Source organism: Pan paniscus, chromosome 1, assembly GCF_029289425.2.
Source record: "Pan paniscus chromosome 1, NHGRI_mPanPan1-v2.0_pri, whole genome shotgun sequence".
NCBI classification, from domain to species: domain Eukaryota; kingdom Metazoa; phylum Chordata; class Mammalia; order Primates; family Hominidae; genus Pan; species Pan paniscus.
In genome coordinates, this window is record NC_073249.2 from 224,792,050 (window position 1) to 224,811,197 (window position 19,148).

The window sequence follows — 19,148 nt, forward strand, 5'->3', positions numbered from 1 at the left end:
TTGAGAGGGCAGGGGATGGGGGCAGGTGTACAGGGCAGGGCCGCCTGGAGGGGAGCTGGGGGATGAACACGCACCCCAGCCTGCCATCCTGGCCCTGTCCCCAACAGAGGGCTTCCTAGAAGGCAGGGCTGTGGGTGACTACTGACCACACGTGGCAGGAGACTCAAGATCTAGAAACCATCCCAATCTGAGGGCAGTAATTACAAGCCTCGTGAAACCAGCAGGGACCAGAACCAGAAACCAGTGGGACCAGAACCACCCTGTAGAGCTGGCCTGGAAACCACTGGGCTGGGTTTGGAGGCTTGGGCAGAAGAGCTGGTGGGCCTGCATCCAGCCCCTGCCTCGGCGCAGCCCGCAGTCAGCCAACGAGCTCAGAGGCTGGGCCTGGCTGCTGATGCCCCACCCTCCACTCCCTCCGCCGCCCCGGATGCTGCGCCTCAAGCAGAGACCAAGCCAGCTCAGACGGAAGGAGGCCCCTTTACCTTTGCAGAGGTTCAGCCTCACATTTGGCAGAATCCTGGGTGGTGCCGCCTCCTGCTGGCAGAGGTTGGAATTGCACCCCAGCCCGAGTGGACCTGCATGTGGCTGGGCTGGAGTGATGTCTCCTAGAATTGGCAAACTGGGGAGTTAGGGTGACCCAGGCAGCTCTGGCTGCCATAATGGAGAGAGTGCTCTGTGTCTCTTTCTACAAGGACATGAATCCTACCTGGTCAGGGCCCCACCCTCTTCCCTCTCAGAGACCCTATCTCCAAATACATTCACCTTGGAGATTAAGGCGCCAACATAGGATTTTTTAGGGGGGACACATTCCATTCATAACAGAGTGTCCCCCAACAACAGTCAGTTGCATCTGATCTGGAAGTGGACAAGGACCGAAGTTAGGCCTTGGCAGAACAAGACTCCAGAGTCAGGAAGGGGCAGAAACATTGGGCTGGATTGCGGAAGCACCTGGTGCAATTATGCACGCTGACCATCAAACCCTCACTGGGTGGGGATTTTTTCCTTTGAGAAAACACCACTTCAGTATTAAAGAAGTGAAAGACACAGTAGGGCTTGCTGTCGAGCCCGCATCTGTCCGCAGGTGAGCCAGGTGAGGGCTGTGGAGCACAGACAGGGAGGGTCTTCCCCCACTGGGAGGCAAATCCCCAGTCCACGTCTGATGGGCACACTCAGCTTTGCCGGGTCTGAGCTTGGTCCACTTTGCAGGCTGTAGCAGGTGTGAGCCTTTGGCTGTGGCCTGGGCAGGGGTGGCTGGGCTGTGTGTTTTGCAGCTGGGTCTCAGTGTCCCGAGGGGTCTGGACATATCCCTAGCAGTGCTGGGCACTGGCAACGCAGGGGTGGCCCCTCCTGAGCTGCATATCCCAGCGCTGGCGAAAATATGCCTGGTTCAGCTTTCCGGGAATCCGTGGCACAGGATATATGCGACGACACTGGGCTTGGGTCCCGGCTGCGCACAGCGTGGGAGCATCTGGGGTGTTAGAACTGTGTGGACTGGAGTGGCAAGAGGACAGGCTCTGGGGGGATCCCTGCCTCTGATCCCCCCGCCCTGGTGGGCTCCAGTGGGCGCCATGCCCGGTGGTCCCTGGGTGCATCTCAGGGCTCTGCCTGTCTGGAGGGGGTGATGAGAAGCCTCTTTCTTTCCCAGCCCTGCCACAGCCTCCTGGGCCCTTGTGGCGCCTGGGTCCTGACAGCCCAGCTTCCCTGCCATGGGCTCTGTGCCCCCTGTGCCTGCCTGGCCCTGCCAGGAGGGGGTCTGTTTCCTATTACGTGTTCCAGACAGGGGTGCTGTTGCTGCGGTGAACACAATAAACAGGGCCCCCGGGAAGGCGGGGCCGGCGCAGGCCATGCTCAGAGGCCCCTGGAGCCACAGTAGTGGCTTCAGCAGGGCCATCTCAGGTGAGGCAGGCCGGGCCTGGGGGCCAGGACAGCTCCCATCTTGTCTGGGCAGTTAGGTGGATGGGGTGAGGGGCTCAGAGGCAGACGGGCTTACCTGAGTTCTGCCCTGGGTTCCCCACAGCCTGCACGTGCCAGGGACACGTGGGGCAGGAGACAGAGCCATCACTGCGACCCCCAACAGCCTCCCAAGGCTGGCTCTGCCCCAGGAGGGGACCCTCAGCGCCTGCTCCCCTGTGGGACAGGTACAGCGAGCACGGTGGGTTTTTAAGCCAGCTTGCTCTGAGGGGGCTTTGCCTTCTCAGGGCCCAGAAGCAACACCGCTGCTCCAGCCGCTGCCTGCTCTGTTGACCTCTGACCGCCCTCCCCTCCATGGTGCCGGGCTTCCCATCCGCTATGCAGCAACAGTAGACGGGTTCCCCAGTCTCGGCCCCAGGCCCAGCCACCTCCCAGGGATGGTGGCAGTCCCCCAGGAGGTACCCCGGAGGAGGCGGCATCTCAAGCCTCCCCACTCCGAGAGAGTCTTGGCGCTTTGGTAATGGGGTTTGGGATTGCTCTGGGCACAGGCCTGGGCAGACGGCCTCCCCTGCCCGGGCACAGGCAACAGCACATTCTTGCGGCTTCCCTCTGAGCTCGGGGCTGACTCCCTCCCTAACCACAAGGCAACTGCCAGACTTGACAGTAACCAAACCCCCGCTGAGGGGCTGGCTGCCGCTTTTGGCAGAGGTCCAGTGCCCACCCTGGGTGCCCAGCCTGGCCCAGCGCCCTGTCCCCGCCTCCCTGCGCCAGCTCAGGGCACAGCCCCATCCATCCACGGGGTACAGGCACCCACTGGGCCAACCTGACCCCACAGTCCGTGCTCTGCAGGAATGTGCATGAAGGAATGGGGGCATGGGCAATGCGTGGGGACAGGCGTGAGGTGTGGCCTGGCCTGGGGTGGGTAGGAGCTGTGCTGGTCCCTTGGGAACTGGGGGCCAAGCCTGTGGCCCATGGCAGCTGTCCACGGCGTCCCCACATCTGCCCCCACCCTGGCCTAAGGACCACGATGGTGAGATGCCTGGGTCTCAGTCACCCCCTGCCAGCCTGCATCCTCCTCCAGGGAGATGCAGCCTGCTGGGGCACTGAGCCCTCGCTCGCAGCTTCTCAGAGACCCCTGGTGCTTAGTGTTCTGTGCTGGGGGGTGCTGGGCTTCTGTCTGGGTGGGGTCCCCTTCTGTGTCCAGCCCTCGATCAGGCCGGGGCTGGAGGATCCAGTGAATCCCCCACAGGCCTGAGGATCCTGTAGGCAGCAGAGAAGGCAAAACCAGGCCTGTGAGCCAGGCAGGGAGCAGCGTGTGACGATGGAGATGAAAAGGTGGAGGGGCTCGGAGTGGCCAGGAGGGGTCCTACAGCAGGAGGAAGTGGCCGTGCCACTCCCCGCTCCATGCCAGCCAGGGACAGACTGTCGGCCAGGCGTCCTCTTGGGCTGACTTGGGGTCCTCCCCGTGTCCCCAGCCATTAACTCCTGCGCCCTGGGCAATGGCGGCTGCCAGCACCACTGTGTCCAGCTCACGATCACTCGGCATCGCTGCCAGTGCCGGCCCGGGTTCCAGCTCCAGGAGGACGGCAGGCGCTGTGTCCGTGAGTGCCACCAGCCTGGGAGGGAGGACCTGGGGGTGGAGGCAGGACAAGCTGCCTTGCCTGGGCTGTTGGGGGGAAGTGGGTCTTCAGGAGGCCCCCAAGGCTGCTGAGAGGCCTGGTAGGGATGGCACATTTGGGGCCAGGAAGCTCAGGATGGGGGCCACCTCACTGCTGTAGGTGCCCACCTGATGGGGGCCACCTCACTTCCATAGGTGCCCACCTGAGGCTTGCTGCCCTTGGGAGGAGGCAGGCCAGTCCGGTTTGGCACTTTGCTCTGAGTCCTCAGGGCTGCTTGCGTGGAAAGGGGGGGCTTTGCTGATGGTGACGGTGCGGCAGACTCAGTGGTCCTCCAGAATATGGAAATGGGGGCTGTGGGTGGGGCAGGTGCTGAGAGAATGCCCCCACCTGGCCTCTGGGTCCTCCCCAGTGTGGGCATGAAGGGGCCGGAGTCACAGAGCTGGGGGGCCACCGCCTTCTTGTCAGCACCAGCACCTGGGCTAAGAAGGGTGGTGGGAGGAGCTGGCCTGTGCCGCCGCCTGACCTGGGCTGGCTGGCCGCATCCTGAGACTGCAGAGTCTTCTCAGCGTCTTGGGGGCTTCCCGCACCTGGGAGGAGGGAGACCCGCTGCCCAGCCCATCAGCCTGGAGCACAGAGTGGGGAGAGCACTGGGTGAGGGGTCTCACAAGAAGCCTGGGGGCAGGCGCCCTGCAGCCACTGGGGTCCCCTCTCCCCAACCCCCTCCTCGGGCCCGTGGCTGCAGGGAGAAGTCCGTGTGCCGACAGGAACGGCGGCTGCATGCACAGGTGCCAGGTGGTCCGGGGCCTCGCCCGCTGTGAGTGCCACGTGGGCTATCAGCTAGCAGCGGACGGCAAGGCCTGTGAAGGTAGGACGCCCCTCCCCTGCTCCGCCCCGCCCAGGGTCAGAAAGCGCACCCAGGTGCTGTGGAGGGACCCGTGTCTAACTCTGGGGCCGTGGCCTCCCATGAGACCAGGCCCTTTGGCCTTGCCCCCTTGGGTGACCTGGGATATGGCAGTCTCATCTCCCTTGCTGGGGGCTGAGGGGCGAGGGTAGGAAGGCTCGCAAAAGCTGCTCCCAGCCCGAGGCTCATTTCACTAGGAGTGAGCCAGGGAGCCCAGGTGTTGCTTATAGTTTTTAAACTATTGTATTTCCTTTTTTTTTTTTTTTTTTTTTCTGAGACGGAGCCTCGCTCTATCGCCCAGGCTGGAGTACAGTGGCGTGATCTCAGCTCACTGCAAGCTCCACCTCCTGGGCTCACGCCATTCTCTTGCCTTGGCCTCCCCAGCAGCTGGGACTACAGGCACCTGCCGCCAGGCCTGGCTAATTTTTCTTATTTTTAGTAGAGATGGGGTTTCACCATGTTGGCCAGGATGCTCTCAATCTCCTGACCTTGTGATCCGCCCGCCTCGGCCTCCCAAAGTGCTGGGATTACAGGCGTGAGCCACTGCACCCGGCCTAAACTATTGTATTTCCTAAGTAGTGCCTGCCCAGCAGGAAAACTGAAGAGATGAATAAGAGAAAAGGAGAAATGAGCCAGGCGCTGTGGCTCACACCTGTAATCCCAGCACTTTGGTAGGCCAAGGAGGGAGGACCACTTAAGCCAAGTTGCTCAAGACCAGCCTAGGCAGCATGGCGAGACCCTGTCTCTAAACAATTTTTTTTTTTAATTAGCCAGGTGTGGTGGTGCTGTCTGGAGTCCTAGCTACTCCGGAATCTGAGGCAGGAGGATCACTTGAGCCCAGGAGGTCAAGGCTGCAGTGAGCTATGATCACGCCACTGCACTCCAGCCTGGGTGGCAGAGCAAGATTCTGTCTCTTAAAAAAAAAAAAGCCCAGGCGTGGTGGCTCACACCTGTAATCCCAGAACTTTGAGAGGCCAAGGTGGGCAGATCACTTGAGTTTAGGAGTTCAAGACCAGCCTGGGCAACATAGCGAGATCCTGTATGTACAAAAAAATAAGAAAACCCAACTAGCTGAGCATGATGGTGCACACCTGTGGTCCCAGCTACTCAGGAGGCCGAGGCAGGAGTCCCAGCTACTTGGGAGGCTGAGGCAGGAGAATCACTTGAGCCCAGGAGGTTGATGCTACAGTGAGCCATGATTGCACCAGTGTGCTACAGCCTGGGTGACAGAATGAGACCCTGTCTAAAAATAAATAAATAAATAAATGAATAAGTAAAATAATAAAAAAAAATAGAACTCAAGAAGAAAGGAGACATTGTTCCTGAGCCCAGGAAACACCTGGACGTATGGGATGGGCTTCTGCTGCTGCTTCACTGGGGCTGTTTGTGAATGTGCTTGCTTAGAGTCAGGTTGCAGGCAGGTGCCATTGTTTGGAACACACCGCTGCCCCCTCTGCCACACCACACCATCCTCTGCAGCATGGCTGGGCAACGTTTATTTGTTAACCCTGTCCCTGCACGTCTGGGTGTTCCTGACTCTTCCCTGGGCCAAGCAGCCTTGGGGAGGGGTCGGGCTGCCACTGCCCCAGTGGTCCACAGGGTGAGTCTCTGAGGCAGCGGCGTGTGTCCGGACCAGGCAGTGGTCAGTTTCCAATGGTATTAGTCCATTTTCACGCTGCCGATAAAGACATACCCAAGACTGGGCAATTTACTAAAGAAAGAGGTTTAATGGACTTACAGTTCCACATGGCTTGGGGCGGCCTCACAATCATGGTGGAAGGCCAGGAGGAGCAAGTCACACCTCATGTCGATAGCGGTAGGAAAAGAGAGGGCTTGTGCAGGGAAACTCCCGTTTTTAAAACCATCAGATCTCATGAGACTTACTCACTATCATGAGAACAGCGCAGGAAAGACCCACCCCCATGATTCAATCACCTCCCGCCGGGCTCCTCCCACCACACGTGGGAATTGTGGAAGTTACAGTTCAAGGTGAAATTTGGGTGGGGACACAGCCAGACCATATCGTCAGGCCCCCGCCGGATGGCCACGGGGTGTCGTGGTGTGTGGTTCCACATCCTCACTGACACCAGGAAAGTGCTGCCTGGGCACCGGCACCTGGTCATGCAACGGGCTTAGTGTGAGATCCGTGTGGGTGCCAACTTCTTCAACCCAGGGGACCTGCGGAGCTGTGACTAGTGGTCATCAGGGACAGTGGGATTGGCCTTGAATGCCTGTGTCATGCGGCCACAGGCCCTGGGTGTCAGCAGGCCGTGCACTGTCTTCCACTGGTCCCATGCAAAGGCCCTTCCCGGCACCTCTGAGCCCTCCCTGTGGTCTCTCCCCTCCAGATGTGGACGAATGTGCTGCAGGGCTGGCCCAGTGTGCCCATGGCTGCCTCAACACCCAGGGGTCCTTCAAGTGCGTGTGTCACGCGGGCTATGAGCTGGGCGCCGATGGCCGGCAGTGCTACCGTGAGTGGGCAGCCGGCAACAGGCTGAAGGTGCCCGGGATGGCCATGCTGCTCCCCAGGACCCCGAGGCCTGCTTTGGCTGAAGGGCAGGGCTTTCTTGTCAATCAGGGGCAGCCCTGGGTATGAGCCCTTGGTGAGCAGAGGGTCGAGGGAGAGCAGGGAGTCCCAGACCCGACAAGGCCTGGGAGCTCCATGTTGCTGCTTCCCACGGGTGTCCCCAGGCCTGAGGCTGGCTGCTGGGTGGAGGTAGGGGGGGAACTAAGGTAGGTGGGGGTCATCCTAGCTGCCATCCCACACCCCGGGTGGCTGGTCTCACCACAGGGATTGAGATGGAAATCGTGAACAGCTGTGAGGCCAACAACGGCGGCTGCTCCCATGGCTGCAGCCACACCAGTGCTGGGCCCCTGTGCACCTGTCCCCGCGGCTACGAGCTGGACACAGATCAGAGGACCTGCATCGGTGCGCACTGGCTCCTCCCAGATGCCTGCACCCCACTCCAGGGACCCGCTGCTGCCCTGGGTCTGGGATCAGTTCCATGCCATGACTTGGAGGTCCTCGTCAGTCTCCCTGAGTCCTGGTCTGGCTGCCTGGGCCCTGGCGGGGTGGTAGGGCAGGTCTGACAGAGGCAGCATCCTGGCCGGGAAAGACCTTGGTGCCCACATCGGCCCGCCAGGCCCATACCCATGTTCATGGCACCCCCTTAGCCCCATCAGCACCTCCTCAGTACCACCCCTTCACCTGGGAAGGACCCAGTGTCCTGGAAGTCACACCCCAGACCCTGACTCCCAGATGGAGTCCCCACCCTCTAGCCCCAGTCCCAACACCTTGTCCACAGCAGACAGGCGGGTGGCCCTGGGGCTGTGACATGTGTCCTGTGTGTGCACATATGCGGGACCAGGAACGTGCATGTGCGTGGGTGTGATTGTGTGGTGGGTGCGATTGTCTGCAGGTGCCATGAATGTCGGTGTGCACACGTGAGGCTGTGGGCAGCTGCAGGTGCAGTCGGGCGCGTGGGTTGTGTGTGGTCGTATGCAGTTGTGTGTGGGTGGGGGCGTGTGCACATGCAGGTTCCTGGTACCAGGGGGCCCGTGGCGTGTGCTCCACAGATGTCGACGACTGTGCAGACAGCCCGTGCTGCCAGCAGGTGTGCACCAACAACCCTGGCGGGTACGAGTGCGGCTGCTACGCTGGCTACCGGCTCAGTGCCGATGGCTGCGGCTGTGAGGGTGAGCACTGCCCTGCCACTGCACAGCTGGGGTGGCCTGGGAGCAGGGCTGCCCTAAGGAAGGACACGGGGCTGGCTCTGGTACCCCCATGGTGGGCATGGGGTCGGCCTGCTCTGTGCTTTGCTTTGGGGCTGTGGGTGTTGGTTGAGCGCCTGCTGCGTGCAGGGCTGTGGGTGTTGGCTGAGCCCCTGCTGAGTTCAGGGCTGTGGGCGTTGGTTGAGCACCTGCCGCGTGCAGGGCTGTGGGTGTTGGCTGAGCGCCTGCTGAGTGCAGGGCTGTGGGCATTGGTTGAGCACCTGCTGCGTGCAGGGCTGTGGGTGTTGGCTGAGCGCCTGCTGAGTGCAGGGCTGTGGGCGTTGGTTGAGCGCCTGCTGTGTGCAGGGCTGTGGGTGTTAGTTGAGTGCCTGCTGCCTGGAGGGCTGTGCTGACCTGCCCCCTCCCTCCCTCTGGCCTGAGGTCACTGGCCGCTCTCTCCTGGAGCTGGGCCTGTTCCCCTGGCTGCTGCCTGGCCGGCCCCTCCCAGCCTGGCCCCCTCTAGCAGGTGTCTGCCATGGCTCTGACCCTGGGCTGGGAGGATGGCCAGAGTGGCCGCTGTGGCTGAGGGTGAGTTTTACTGGCTGGTTGAAGAGATGCTACTCAGCTCTGGCAGGGCCACCAGGGCTTCAGTCCTGTGGGTAGGACTGGGTGGGCAGGGGCCTTCCTGGTTCCCCACCCGGGAGCACAGGCCTCAGTGGCCCCGGGTCGCCCATAGATGTGGATGAGTGCGCCTCCAGCCGTGGCGGCTGCGAGCACCACTGCACCAACCTGGCCGGCTCCTTCCAGTGCTCCTGCGAGGCCGGCTACCGACTGCACGAGGACCGTAGGGGCTGCAGCCGTAAGTCTCCCACCCTCCGCGGAGCACCGGCCTCTGCCTTCTCGAGTTTGCCCCAGCTGACCCTGCGTCCCGCAGGCCTGGCCCACCCCATCCCCACCTGCTTGGGGTCCTTTGCCCCCTGGCCTCTCTGGGCCAACACACCTCAGAGGCTCTTGGGCCCTTGGGGACCCACTGAGGTCCTGCCTCTTCTGAGGGCCGTGTGGGGGTTGGGGACAGTGGGGTGGGGGAAGCTGGTGAGACAGGCATCCTCCCGGAGCCCAGCACCTGTCCTGACCAGGTGAGAGAAGGGACCAAGACCTAAGGTGATGTTGTCCCTGGGACTGATGGCAGCTGCTCCCACCCCTACCCCTCTAGGCCCCAGAGTCCCTAGAGTTGGGATGAGGCTGGGGGCAGAGGGGCCGGGTTCAGGTCCTCAGGGCCCAGAGCCTTCTCTTTCCTGAGAAGGAGGGTCGGGTGCAGCTGGGATGACCCCTGGGACCAGGCTGAGGAGGTGGGGGTAGTGGAGGCAGTAGGAGGGTGGTGGGGGGCCCTGGGGTGGGGCTCAGGCCCAGCCCTACCCACCGGGGAGTCGCTGGAGCAGGCAGGTGGGTGGCAGGGGCTAAGGCGCCTCTGTGCTCCTGGCAGCCCTGGAGGAGCCGGTGGTGGACCTGGACGGCGAGCTGCCTTTCGTGCGGCCCCTGCCCCACATTGCCGTGCTCCAGGACGAGCTGCCGCAACTCTTCCAGGATGACGACGTCGGGGCCGATGAGGAAGAGGCAGAGTTGCGGGGCGAACACACGCTCACAGAGAAGTTTGGTGAGCGCGGGCCCAGCCCCTGGGGGCTCCTGCTCGCAGGGCCGGCAGCCAGCGACCCCTCGGGCTAGGCTGCCATCCAATCAGAGGCTGGGGACGTGAGGAAGGACCCCTGCAATGCCATGTTAGACCAAGGCCCAGAGAGGTTGAGCCACTGGCTCAGTTTGCGCAGCTCGTGCGGGCTGAGCCGGGCGGGACCGGGCTCACAGCTCCCAGGTTAGGGCTCCTTCTGGCCCTAGCATCTGTCCCCATGTCACCCTTTGGGGGCCCTCATGGGCCGAGGATGCCCCTTATGCCCCTTCCCTGGCCTGAGGGTCTGAGCCAGGCCTCTGTGCCTGCTGAGGCCAGGGGTCAGGCTCTGAATCCCCCCATCCTGGTCTGCCCCCAGTCTGCCTGGATGACTCCTTTGGCCATGACTGCAGCTTGACCTGTGATGACTGCAGGAACGGAGGGACCTGCCTCCCAGGCCTGGATGGCTGTGATTGCCCCGAGGGCTGGACTGGGCTCATCTGCAATGAGAGTGAGGCAGCTGGGCAGGGGCTGGGGGCTGGGAAGGGGCCTCTGAGCCCCAAGACCTGGGGACAGCCCTTTGAGCCCATTCAGTTTTACTCCTGCCTGCTGGCCCTGGGCAGGGGGCTCTGTGCAGAGCCATTCATTCATCCATTTGTTAATTCCTTTGATAAACATCCCCTGACTGTCCACTCTATGCCAGGCACTGTTCCAGGCAGTAAGGATTCCCTGGGAACAAGCAAGCCAAAGTGTTTGTCCTTCCTAAATATCAGTCTTCATGGTCCAGCAACAAGCAAGCCAGCAAATAACTAAGACAGTAAGGGGTGTCTGCTGAAGGGCAGCCGGCAGGTGGGGTTCCTCTAGCTCAGATGGCCAGGGACCCGTCATAACTGTCAGTGAGGCTCTGCCTGTTTGAAAGAGCTGGTTCAGAAGGAGGAGACTCCTCTCTCTGCTGGTGTTGAGAGAGAGAGAGGAGTCAGTGATCGATTAGTGATGTCTGCCATGAGCATGGGCAGGGGTGATGTGGTACAAGTGCCATCATTTTATCTCTAGGCAATTGCTTCTAAACCCAGAGCCTCCAACCCTAGGAAGGGGTCTCAGAGTGTCGTGCTGGCTGGTGACCCTGACGCTTCCCTGTCACTGTTTGTAGCTTGTCCTCCGGACACCTTTGGGAAGAACTGCAGCTTCTCCTGCAGCTGTCAGAATGGTGGGACCTGCGACTCTGTCACGGGGGCCTGCCGCTGCCCCCCGGGTGTCAGTGGAACTAACTGTGAGGATGGTGCGTGCAGCCTCTTCTGGTGCTTCTGGAATTACCCCTGGGCTGTAAGGGAAGTGGGAGACACCACCCCTCCATGTCCTCCTTGTCTCCTTCCTCCCACTGGAGCAGGGAAACTGCTACCAAACTTTTCCTAGACTCCCTTTCCTTCCTGCCTCCCTGTCTCCAGAGCTTTAGGCTGTGCTTGAGAGAGAATGAGGCCCTTGAATGAGAGGGGTATTGCTTTTTCACTGTTGCTAATTTTCCCAGGGCCTAACTGTAGCAGATGATAAGACTTTACAGAGCAGCACTTTTGGAATGGGTTCCCTTGAGAGGCAGTGAGGTCCCTGTTCCTGGAAGCATTCAAGTAGAGCTGGTGATGGCTGGGGGAGGTTTGCAGAAGGGATTACTTGGGGGCCAGTGGCTGCAAGGGATGATGTTGACTCCCTTATTAACTCTGACGTTTCAGCCTTTCTGGAGGAATTAGTCCAGAAAATGTTTCCCAGGTGGCTAAAGCTTCATCTTTAAGTCTTCAGACTTCATCATTTCTGCTTCTTTCGATGGAGAGTGCAGCTAACGTATCATAAACTTTCTGCCTTTGTGAGAGGAAGACAGCCAGCCCTGAACCTGTCCCCCAGGTGGCCCCGTGAGCTTTCCTGGCCGTATGTGCTGGGCTCTGCAGGGCTGGTTGCCTGGTGGTGGTGGGGACCCCAGGCAGCCGCACAGGGCTTCCTACCTCTTCCCTGTCAGTGTGCCTCCCTTCCCCACTTTGTCTGCCCTTTCTATTCTACAGGGGGCTGGGGAACCCCCGTATTCATTCCTGGGTGCTGCACCCCTGGGATCGTGCTGTACCCTCCAGGCTGCCTGCAGCGTTGAGGGGTCACCTCCCCTTCTCCAGGCCTCCTCTTTCTGTCTCAGCTTCCGCCTGCCTCTCAGATGAGGATGTTTGTCTTTGGATTCAGGGCCAGCCTGGATAATGTAGGGCTACTATGGCAAGCACTGTTGCAAGAAATGCAACTGTGCCTAGTCTCCAGGTCCTGGGGACTAGGACGTGTATGTAGTTGTGGGGGTACCTTCAGCTGACTACCGCCTTCAGTAGGAGGAAGGACGTGGGGCAGGACCCAGCCAGAGAGAATTGTTTGGGGAAGAAAGACGAGGACCTTTCTAGCTCTGGGGCCACCTGCGGCTTGGGCCTGGGACCTTGTCTACTGGGGCCACATGTCCTTCCCGCTTTGAGGTTCTGAGATCAAGCTTAGTGACCACCAGGGGACAGAAGTCAGGCAGCTCCTGATGGGAGCCAGACTTTGGGGAGAGTGGGGCGTAAGCTTTGTGCATCTCTCCAGTGTGGGCCGAGGAATGTGCTCTTCCACCCGCCCTTGCCACAAACCCTGGGGGCAGGGGATGTAGGAGACAGACCAGCCAGGGCAGACGGCCACATCCAGAAGGCTCACCTAGTGCCCTGGCGGGGGCTGCTCCCAGCTCCTGTGCTGGGCCCTGGGCCCCCGCGCATCCTACCACATGGGGGGACCACACGTGGTAGGCTGGCTGCCACCAAGGTTCACATGGAGCCCCGCTGCCCCCAGGCTGCCCCAAGGGCTACTATGGCAAGCACTGTCGCAAGAAATGCAACTGTGCCAACCGGGGCCGGTGCCACCGCCTCTACGGGGCCTGCCTCTGCGACCCAGGGCTCTACGGCCGCTTCTGCCACCTCAGTGAGTCTCACTGCCCCTTCCAGTGTCCATGGTGGTGGCAGCGGGTGGAAGGGATGGTCTATGTCCTGGTACCTGTAGTCTGGGTTAGGATGAGGCTATCGGGGCCCAGCCAGGTCACCCACTGGGATGTAGGTCTGGGGTCCGCCATGAGTCTGTGGACTCCAAGCCACATCCTCTCGACTGTGACTGTGCTGGCATCCAGGGCGTCTGGGTGGATGGTCCCCAACCTTGTGCCTCTCAGCCTTGATGGGTGGTAGGGCTGCAGATGAGGGCAGGGCCAGGCCTTTTGCAGAAGCCTCCGGGGGATGAGGCCTATCTTGGCTTTTGGAGATTCCTGGCAGCAAGGCCAAGCTCTGAGTCTCTGGTGGGGTCACCCATCCCTGGGGTTCAGACACTCAGGGAAGGGGCGGTGGGCTGTAGGGGGAGAGGTGGAGGAGGACAGCTCCCTGCATGATCTTGGCTGTCGTCCTGGCTGACCCAGGGCTGGTGGAAGCGGTCTGGGAGGGCGGGGCTTCAGACGGGAGCCCCCCTCAACGGTTCTGTGGGTGCAGCCTGCCCGCCGTGGGCCTTTGGGCCGGGCTGCTCGGAGGAGTGCCAGTGTGTGCAGCCCCACACGCAGTCCTGTGACAAGAGGGATGGCAGCTGCTCCTGCAAGGCTGGCTTCTGGGGCGAACGCTGTCAGGCAGGTGAGTCCAGGCATGGGGTCTGGGGGGGGGGCGCCAGGGTCGGTTAACCCCACCCACCCCTCTCTCACGCCCTGCAGAGTGTGAGCCGGGCTACTTTGGGCCGGGGTGCCGGCAGGCATGCACCTGCCCAGTGGGCGTGGCCTGTGACTCCGTGAGCGGCGAGTGTGGGAAGCGGTGTCCTGCTGGCTTCCAGGGAGAGGACTGTGGCCAAGGTGAGTGGCCGGCCCCTGGGGCTCCCGGCAGTCTCATTGTGGGGTGTAGGCTGCCTGCCTGGCTGGAGGGTGGGCTTCAGAAGGGCTGCACAGCTGTCACTATCGGCACCCTTAGCCTAAGCCCAGGTGCTGCCTTGCTACCGGTGTTGCCTTGACGGCCTGTCACATAGCAGTGGTGCGGCTGCTAGTCTCAGTCTGGTCTGCTCAGGGCAGGAGCTGCTGTCTGCCCAGGGCCTGACCTGGGGAGGGGCCAGTTCCTCTCCAAACTCCTCCCTGGTCCACTCGCTTCTTGCTTGACCAGAATAGACTGGGCTTCTCTCAGAGGCCAGGGCAGCAGCTCCCTCCTCACATGTGAGCCGGCAGCAGAGGCTGCCCCTGGAGGTGGCGGTTCGGAGAGTGGTCTGGGTGCAGTGCCGGCCTGGAGTCGTGGCTGCAGGCCCCTGCACGTGGATGCTTTGGCCTGGGTGTGAGCAGGCACAGAGCCTGGGAGCCCCATGCTCACATAGCAGGCAGGGGAGGAGGCTGTTAGGAGCTGGCTGAGAGATGGACCAGCCGAGTCCATGCTTAGGTATTCCTGGGAGACCCGGGGACCAACTGCCCGACGCGATTCCAGCCCAGCGTGCGTGGGGCTGGGGGCTTTGCCAAGAGGGCTGGGAAGGTGGGGGTGTCCTGGCTGCCCCAGCTTGCACTGGTGGGAGGTGCAATAACCAGGACAACGGTGTGTGGTCCTGGCCAAGCAGAAAGCTGACCAAGCTGGTCTGAGGCTCAGCGGGATGGTCATTCCTCAGTCTCATGACCAGGATAGGAAATACCCGAGTGTGTCATCGGCTTATGAGGGGAAGGAAGACGCCCTCGGCATGAGTAACGGAGCTGCCGCAGCGGCCGCCGACAGGGCCTGGGCAGGTCGGAGCCTCCCTTGGCACGGCGCATGCTGTCCACGCCCATTGGCCGGGAGAGACGGGAGCCACAAGGGCCTGCTGTGTGACCAGCATGACCATGGCCTGGGCTGGAGAGAGCGAGAAGCCCGGCGCCAGCCCCTTCCTCTGCCTCCCCTGGGGCCAGCCCCCTCCTCTGCCTCCCCTGGGGCCATACCAGGGGGCTCTCTGGACTCAAGCCCCCCCAGCATGGGCCCTTCCCCTCCCCACCTCCATCTGGGGAATGAGAAGGGGTCCGCAGAGGGAGCAACGTCCACCCGAGGACCCACCAGCCAGCTCTTAGGCCACCCTGGTCTCAGCCACTGAGGGCCGGAGCACTCTAGGCCAAGACTCCTGACCTGGACTGGCAGAAGCTCTGTGGTCTCAGGCCGGCGTGCAGCAGCTCTGAGCGCCCACTTCCCATCTGTGCACAAGCCCTAGGGCTTCATCAGTGCGCGGACATGGGACTCAGCTCCTCCTGACTCCCCGGCATCCCCTCCCCACCCCCAAACGTGTACACACATACATGCACACACCACTTACACACACATACACACATACATGCACACACTGCTTACACACACATACACATGAATGCAGGCAGGTGCATGCAGACACACACCAGCAGCTCACCCTCCCCTGATGCCTGTGACCCTCCTTCCAGTCCCTGCTCTCTACACCAGAGACAGTGAACAGGCCTCGCCAGAGAAGCACCTCCATCACTCCTGGAGCCCCCAGTTCCTGAGAGGAGGAAGGCTCCTCCCCTGCCCCTCCTCTGCTCCTCCTCTGCCCCTTCCCCTCTTTTCTTTAAGAGCCTGTGGTGCTCCGAGGATAAGCCACAGGCGATGACATCCGAGTGTTGATAGAAAGATCAACACTCTTTATAAAGATAACATCCCCTCTTGTTGGGTCTGGAAACTGTTCCTGCCCAGCACTCATCTGCTCCAGTTAGTGGAGGGGGGTTCCCTGAGGCCACCCAGCCCTGTGCACACTGCCCAGTGCCCTAGGGCACGGTGAGTGCCAGGCCTGTAGTCCCAGGGACGTGCCTGTGTCCCTATGGGCGGGTGCCCCTGGGGATGGGCCCTGGTGACAAGGGTTCACCAGGGTGTGTCCTCAGGGCCTCAGCGGGGTCAGGCCTGGTGCTCTGCCTGTATTACCGGTGCTCCTCCCCAGGCAGGGCACATCCTGGCTCTCAGCCCCACTGTGGGCCTTCTGACACGTGGGCTCTGTGGATCTTTGGCGTGCAGCACGGGGTCTCTGTCAACTGCCTTCTTGGGGCTGCTGTGATGCCATTGTGAGCCCGGGGAGAGGTTTAGTTCCAGCAGCAGGCAGGGCATCAGAGTGGCTGCGCCTCGCTGGGGGAGGCAGGGAGGCTTCGCTGCTACCCGAGCTCCCGGCTAGCCTCATGCTCTGTTGTCCTCACCGGAGAGGCCAAGGCCGGGCCCTTAAGGTCAGGGCAGGTGTGGGAGGGCAGAGGAAAGCTCTGCCAGGGAGGCCACTCCAGGGCTTCCAGCACCCACGGCTCTGCCAGGCCATGGAGAGCAGCCCCTGCAGGCCCTCTCCAGAGGTCCCAATCCTCAGCCCCCACGTTCTCTCCCCAGGTCCCCCTTCCTGGGATGCTGTGACTCCCTGGCCTCTGTGCTCCCTGGGGTCTCATTCACCTGCTGGGTGGAGCAGGGGGGACCCTAGGCCTCCAGGAGGCCCCCTGCCCTCCCCATTCTAGCCCCATCCCACAGGGAAAGGGCAGTGACTCTGGGGGTGGAGTGAGTGGGTGCACAGCCTCCCCAGCCCTCGGGCCGAGTCCCTGGAGGGGCTCCCAGCTGGGTGGAGGGGAGTGGGAGAGACTGGATTAGCATCGCCAGGTTGGACCGGGGACACACTGGCCTGACCAGGACAGGTCCTCTGGTGACTACGGTGGCGGAGGAAGAGCAGGCCCTACCTCGGGCTCCCGGGAGCTCTCCAGGGTCCTGGATGGCCGAGGGATCTGCTTCAGCCTCTCCTAGGCTGCCCCAGCAGCCCTGCCCCTCCCCTCTCCTCCCATCCGTCAGCTCCCCTTTCACTCCTCCCTTGCCTGTTCCTGTGACCTGCCTGGCCACTCTGGGGACCCCAGGTGTGCCCAGCAGCCCCACCCCCGGGGGCTAGAGCCAGAGCCCATGTGAGGAGGCGCGGGGGGCACACTCGCCAGGAGCCCATGTGAGGAGGTGTGCGGGGCACACTCGCCAGGAGCCCATGTGAGGCACGGGGGGCACACTCGCCAGGAGCCCATGTGAGGAGGCACGGGGGGCACACTCGCCAGGAGCCCATGTGAGGAGGCGCGGGGGGCACACTCGCCAGGAGCCCATGTGAGGCGGTGCGGGGGGCACACTCGCCAGGAGCCCATGTGAGGAGGCGGGGGCGGCACACTCGCCGGGAGCCCATGTGAGGAGGCGCGGGGGGCACACTCGCCGGGAGCCCATGTGAGGAGGCACGGGGGGCACACTCGCCAGGAGCCCATGTGAGGAGATGCGGGGGGCACACTCGCCGGGAGCCCATGTGAGGAGGTGGGGGGCACACTCGCCAGGAGCCCATGTGAGGCACGGGGGGCACACTCGCCAGGAGCCCATGTGAGGAGACGCGGGGGGCACACTCGCCAGGAGCCCATGTGAGGAGACGCGGGGGGCACACTCGCCAGGAGCCCATGTGAGGAGGCACGGGGGGCACACTCGCCAGGAGCCCATGTGAGGAGGCGCGGGGGGCACACTCGCCAGGAGCCCATGTGAGGAGGCATGGGGGGCACACTCGCCAGGAGCCCATGTGAGGAGACGTGGGGGGCACACTCGCCAGGAGCCCATGTGAGGCGGTGCGGGGGGCACACTCGCCAGGAGCCCATGTGAGGAGGCGTCGGGGGCACACTCGCCAGGAGCCCATGTGAGGAGGCGTGGGCACACTCTCCAGGAGCCCATGTGAGGAGGCGTCGGGGGCACACTCGCCAGGAGCCCATGTGAGGAGGCGTCGGGGGGGGCACACTCGCCAGGAGCCCATGTGAGGAGGCGTCGGGGGGGGGCACACTCGCCAGGAGCCCATGTGAGGAGGCGTCGGGGGGGCACACTCGCCAGGAGCCCATGTGAGGAGGCGTCGGCACACTCGCCAGGAGCCCATGTGAGGAGGCGCGGGGGGCACACTCGCCAGGAGCCCATGTGAGGAGGCGGCGGCACACTCGCCGGGAGCCCATGTGAGGAGGCGCGGGGGGCACACTCGCCGGGAGCCCATGTGAGGAGACGCGGGGGGCACACTCGCCGGGAGCCCATGTGAGGAGGCGCGGGGGGCACACTCGCCGGGAGCCCATGTGAGGAGGCGCGGGGGGCACACTCGCCAGGAGCCCATGTGAGGAGGCGCGGGGGGCACACTCGCCAGGAGCCCATGTGAGACATGGGGGGCACACTCGCCAGGAGCCCATGTGAGGAGGCGTCGGGGGGGGCACACTCGCCAGGAGCCCATGTGAGGAGGCGTCGGGGGGGGCACACTCGCCAGGAGCCCATGTGAGGAGGCGCGGGGGGCACACTCGCCAGGAGCCCATGTGAGGAGGCGCGGGGGGCACACTCGCCAGGAGCCCATGTGAGGAGGCGCGGGGGGCACACTTGCCAGGAGCCCATGTGAGGAGACGTGGGGGGCACACTCGCCAGGAGCCCATGTGAGGTGGTGCGGGGGGCACACTCGCCAAGAGCCCATGTGAGGAGGTGGGGGGCACACTCGCCAGGAGCCCATATGAGGAGGCGCGGGGGGCACACTCGCCAAGAGCCCATGTGAGGAGGTGTCGGGGGGCACACTCGCCAGGAGCCCATGTGAGGCGCGGGGGGCACACTCACCAGGAGCCCATGTGAGGAGGCGTGGGGGGCACACTCGCCAGGAGCCCATGTGAGGAGGCGTCGGGGGCACACTCGCCAGGAGCCCATGTGAGGTGCGGGGGGCACACTCGCCAGGAGCCCATGTGAGGAGGCGTCGGTGGCGTAGTCGCCCGGAGCCCATGTGAGGCGCGGGGGGCACACTCGCCAGGAGCCCATGTGAGACATGGGGGGCACACTCGCCAGGAGCCCATGTGAGGAGGCGTCGGGGGGGCACACTCGCCAGGAGCCCATGTGAGGAGGCGCGGGGGCACACTCGCCAGGAGCCCATGTGAGGAGGTGTCGGGGGCACACTCGCCAGGAGCCCATGTGAGGAGGCGTCGGGGGCACACTCGCCAGGAGCCCCCGGGGGAAAGGCTCTGGTCAGTCCACTCCATGTGGTGCGGCTGAGGCCCCTCGTGCTTCCTCCTGCAGAGTGCCCGGTGGGGACGTTTGGCGTGAACTGCTCGGGCTCCTGCTCCTGTGGGGGGGCCCCCTGCCACGGGGTCACGGGGCAGTGCCGGTGTCCGCCGGGGAGGACCGGGGAAGACTGTGCGGCAGGTGAGTGTCAGCCGCAGCCCCAGTTCTGCCTCCCCAGGCTGCACGGCTCCGAGCTGGTGGGGCCCTGAACTGTGGGGGCCCCAGCCCTGCAGATCCCAGGCCCGTCCATAGCAGGTGTGAGAGCTCACAGTGCACTCCCCTGGGGT

General features: G+C 63.1%; 1 protein-coding gene across 8 annotated transcripts in view; it reads left to right on the forward strand.

Moving 5' to 3' along the window:
- The window catches only part of LOC100975124 (multiple epidermal growth factor-like domains protein 6), a 127,870-nt gene that overhangs the window by 94,703 nt on the left and 14,019 nt on the right, over positions 1-19,148 (forward strand). For all 8 annotated transcript variants that reach the window (XM_063602254.1, XM_034953733.3, XM_063602262.1 and 5 more), the window contains 13 exons: positions 3,387-3,512; positions 4,273-4,395; positions 6,780-6,902; positions 7,223-7,360; positions 8,008-8,127; positions 8,879-9,001; positions 9,626-9,796; positions 10,182-10,313; positions 10,953-11,081; positions 12,641-12,769; positions 13,321-13,455; positions 13,533-13,667; positions 18,877-19,002. In XM_063602254.1, coding sequence (XP_063458324.1) covers positions 3,387-3,512; positions 4,273-4,395; positions 6,780-6,902; positions 7,223-7,360; positions 8,008-8,127; positions 8,879-9,001; positions 9,626-9,796; positions 10,182-10,313; positions 10,953-11,081; positions 12,641-12,769; positions 13,321-13,455; positions 13,533-13,667; positions 18,877-19,002 — 1,710 coding nt within the window. The remainder of the gene's footprint in view (positions 1-3,386; positions 3,513-4,272; positions 4,396-6,779; positions 6,903-7,222; positions 7,361-8,007; positions 8,128-8,878; positions 9,002-9,625; positions 9,797-10,181; positions 10,314-10,952; positions 11,082-12,640; positions 12,770-13,320; positions 13,456-13,532; positions 13,668-18,876; positions 19,003-19,148) is intronic.